This window comes from Martes martes (assembly GCF_963455335.1).
Source record: "Martes martes genome assembly, chromosome: 9".
NCBI lineage: Eukaryota > Metazoa > Chordata > Mammalia > Carnivora > Mustelidae > Martes > Martes martes.
Window position 1 is genome coordinate 25,958,720 of NC_137896.1, and position 4,251 is coordinate 25,962,970.

At 49.1% G+C, this 4,251-nt stretch overlaps 1 protein-coding gene across 1 annotated transcript; it reads left to right on the forward strand.

Annotated features, from left to right (window-relative positions):
• Positions 1 to 230: 230 nt before the first annotated feature.
• DEFB124 (defensin beta 124) lies at positions 231 to 3,872 on the forward strand (the record flags this gene model as incomplete). The annotated part of the gene is made up of 2 exons (XM_080812766.1): positions 231 to 288; positions 3,727 to 3,872. 2 exons carry the CDS (start codon positions 231 to 233, stop codon positions 3,870 to 3,872), a joined length of 204 nt encoding a protein of 67 aa, XP_080668892.1.
• Positions 3,873 to 4,251: the final 379 nt, after the last annotated feature.

Sequence of the window (4,251 nt, forward strand, 5' to 3'; positions counted from 1 at the left end):
GCTTAGCTTCTAGTCCCAGCTCGGCCGTTCAGCCGCTCATTCACTGTATGGCTGAGCAGTTTGCCGCAGAGCTGGCTGAGATCCAGCTACATCCTTGGGCTCACAGAGCCTCAGCCTCCCACTCAGGCCTCGGGTTGCCCACACTCCAGCCTTGATCTGCACCCCGATAAAGGCTGGGCCGCAGGCAGCAACGCTCAGTATGCTTGGCTCCTCCAGTGTTCTCTGTGGTCATGACACAGCTGCTGCTGCTCATTGTGGCTCTCCTGGCCCTGGGTCATCTGCCTCCAGGTAAGTGTGTGTGTGTGTGTGTGTGTGTGTGTGTGTAATAGCCTCCAAGGTTCTGGGGGATAGAGGAGGCCTACACCAGTGTTTGTGTTCTGGTCCCACCTCTGACCTGCTGGGCCCCTTAGGGCAACTTCCTAAATCAGTCTGCACCTCAGTTTCTTAATCCTTAAAATGGGGTTCACGCAACAAATATTTTTTGAAGAATATTTACTGTGGGTTGACACCATGACAGCTGTTGGGGATCTGGCAGGGAAAGAAAACAAGGTCCTTGCTTTCATGGTGCTGGTATTTTAGACAGAAAAGAACCAAATAAACACATGATATATCAGGTGGTGATAAGTGTTCAGAAGGATAGAAGCAGAGCCAGGGGTCAGTGTGTTGTTTGTTTGTGGTGGGGGGAGGTATGGGTGGGAGAGCTGATGGGGATGGTCAAGGGAGGCCCTGTGTATTTTTTATTCTGAACAACTTGAAATTTACATGAATGTAGAGAGATTAATATAAAGAACAAGGTGAGTCTTTTTTTATGCAAATGTAGAGAATAATATAATGGTATTATTTATTTATTTATTTTTAAAGATTTTATTTACTTGTTAGATAGATATCACAAGTAGGCAGACAGAGAGAGAGGAGGAAGCAGGCTCCCCGCTGAGCAGAGAGCCCAACGTGGGGCTCGATCCCAGGCCCCTGGGATCATGACCAGAGCCGAAGGCAGAGGCTTTAACCCACTGAGCCACCCAGGCACCCCTGTAATGGTATTTTTAAAAGAAACCTTTTCATTTTAGAAAATGCCAAACATAAATTTAAAAATGGTATAACAAACCCCGGTGTACCTTCACCCAATCTCAACAATTGTCACCATGAACCAGCCTGGTTTTAGTGAACTATCATGAAGTCAGTCTCAGGTATCTTCACCACTTCATGTAAGGTCGTTTTTTTTGTTTTTGTTTTTTTAAAAGATTTTATTTATTTATTTGACAGACAGAGATCACAAGTAGACAGAGAGGCAGGCAGAGAGGGAGAGGGAAGCAGGTTACCCACTGAGCAGAGAGCCCTATGTGGGGCTTGATCCCAGGACCCTGGGATGATGACCTGAGCTGAAGACAGAGGCTTTAACCCACTGAGCCACCCAGGCACCCCTGTAAGGTCGTTTTTGAGCAGAGATCTGACTGTGGTGAGAATATTAAGATCTTCTCAGGCACCAGGAGGCAGGAGGGTGCTGGATGTGTCTGAGGAGCCTTGAGGAGGCCGGTTATGGTTTGGAGTGGGAGTGCACCAGGAGAGAAGATGAAGTCAAAGAGAAGAGGAGGGCGGGAGGTACAGATCATGTAGGAGAAAATAGCAACTCTGGGTCTCCGGGTCATCAGAAGGTCAAAATATGATGATGTGTTAAGAGTAGTTATAGGAACTGCCCTCACTTGGGAGTCAGAGTCTTGGGTTCTGATTCCAGAACCCACCACTTACTGGCTGGGAAAAGCTGGGTAAGTCGCTTCCTGTCCTGACCTATGAAAGGAGAGGCTTGGCGGCGAATGGGCTGCGGTTGCTCCGCCCTCTACACTGTCACTCTGATAATTTCGCTTGCCATGAATGGGGTGTTTAGTATGTGCCAGGCACTGTGCTAGAATGATGAAAGTCCGTATAGCTGCTCCCTGAAAGCGGGGAAGTTCCAGAGAGGAGGAATCTGAGGCCAAGCCGGCAACTGGCAGAGCTGGGATTTGGATCTGAGCTGGGTTCACGCCGTCCGCTAACCGCTATACACATGCCTCCTTCAGAGGGTGGACCCTCTGCCTTGTAGAGATTTCGAGGCCAGGTCAGTCTCGTTCTAAGATTCTCTACCTTGGCAGGATGGAAGGATGGCTGGTCGACAGGGCAGAATAACACTCATGGGTTGGTCCATTGGGAGGGTTCTGTGGGATATCTCTCTCTCTCTCTCTCTCTCTCTCTTTTTAAGGAATTATTTATTTGAGAGAGAGAGAGAGAGAGATAACATGGTGGGGAGGGGTAGAGAGAGAGAGAGGCAGAGAGAGAACGCCAAGCAGACTCCGCACTGAGTCCAGAGCCCAACGCAGGGATCATGACTGGAGCCAAAATCAAGAGTCAGACACCCAACTGACTGAGCTCCCCAGGCGCCCCCGTGGGATCTCTTTTAATCGAGGGAGAGGGGTGGAAGCCTTTCCCCTCCAGCTCCTGCTCAGCTCAGTTCTTCAGAGCTGCTCTCTGTCCACCTGGGTCACATGCCTAGAAATCCTGCTGAAACAGAAAGGTCTGCCTGAGCCTGCCTCTCTCCTCGAATTTGCACACCTGTTCTAACTGGCCATCACCATATCCTGATGGTTTCCTTCGGGACGCTTTCCACAGTTCTAGTGATTGTATTTATTCGCTAGGGTATGAATTGCCTTTCCTTCTAGAAGCTCCTTGAGGGCATGGACCTTGGCCCATCTTGTTCATTGTGGTATTCCCAATGGCCCAGGTTTGTTGAATGAATAAATGAAGGCGATGCCTCAGGCTGTGACCAGAGACCCTTAGAGGGGGTACAGGAGGAACTGTTCCTCCAAAACCCTATGTTTTCCATGGCCCGTGGCTAATATTTAACGGGTCCCTATGTGTGCCAGGGAGTTTGTGTCATGGTTATGAGTGTGGACTTTAGAGCCTGATTATCTGGGTTTGAATCGTGGTTCTGCTCCTCATGTCTCTGTAATCTTGGGCAAGGTTGTTAACCTTCCCGTGCCTCAGTTTCCTTACCTTGTATTACGGGGATCATAATAAGACCAACTGTAATTGTATAGTGTTGTGATTAAAAAGTGCTTAGAGTGTACCTGAGCAGGGGGTGGGTGGACAAGACATTAGTTTCCAGGGGCACCTGGGTGTCTCAGTCGGATATGTATCTGACTCTTGATTCCAGCTCAGGTCATGATCTCTGGGTTGTGAGGTCAAGCCCCATGTCAGGCTGCAAACTCAATGCAGAGTCTGCTTGAGATTCTCTTTCCATCTCCCTCTGCCCCTCCCCTCACTTGCTCTCTAAGTAAATAAAAAAAAATCTAAAAAAAAAAAAAAGGAAATCGGTTTTTAACTTATAGCTAGTGGTCTAACTTGTGACCTACGGGCTAATCTGGACTGAAATCTGAGGGCTCATTTGTAACTAATTGTCTCATCTGTGCCTAGGGGTCTAATCTCTTCCATCTAATCTAACCCCTTGACTTGTGGTCAGAGTTCCTGTCCTGTGGCCTAAGTTATGACCTGTGGGCTGTTGTGTAATCAGTCGCCCAACACAATGACCGGAGAGCTAACAAAAGATCAGACTTGTGATCTAATGTGGGTCCCATGGTCTAGCTTGTGGTCAGGGGTTTTATCTGTGACCTGTGGCTTAACCCCTGATGTATGGTCAAAGCAGTCTAACCTGCAATGCCTGGGCTGCCCTGTGACCTGTGGTCTTCCTCTGCCTAGGGAGAAGTGAATTTAAGCGGTGCTGGAAGGGCCAGGGGGCCTGCCGGACTTACTGTACAAGGCAAGAAACCTACATGCACATGTGCCCAGATGCCTCCCTGTGCTGCCTCCCCTATGGAATCAGGCCTCTGGCCTCTAAGCCTTAATATGTGGAGGTGGTTCTGGGGCTGGCACCCTTGCTCTCCAATAAACACCTGCTGCTGACTGTCTCCTTTGCTGCTTGCTCACCACCAGGCCACCCCGTGCTGAGGGTATGGGGGTGCACGAGGTCCTGGTATGGCCGGGATGGAGGGATGGTTGGTGAAGGGAGGCGAGGCGCCCAGGGCCAGTGGGTATTAATGACCTCGGTAAATGGTTTCAGGTCTGCCTATAAGATTCGTTCTGCTCTCTCCAACTCTGGAAAAATTACCCAATCTCCGCAAGCATCCTGAGTCTTCTCATCCATGCAGTGGGGATAAATGATAATATCAGGAGAATTGGACCTTATAGAAAGAATGCAAAAAGGAGGTTAGAGTTAATAGTAAC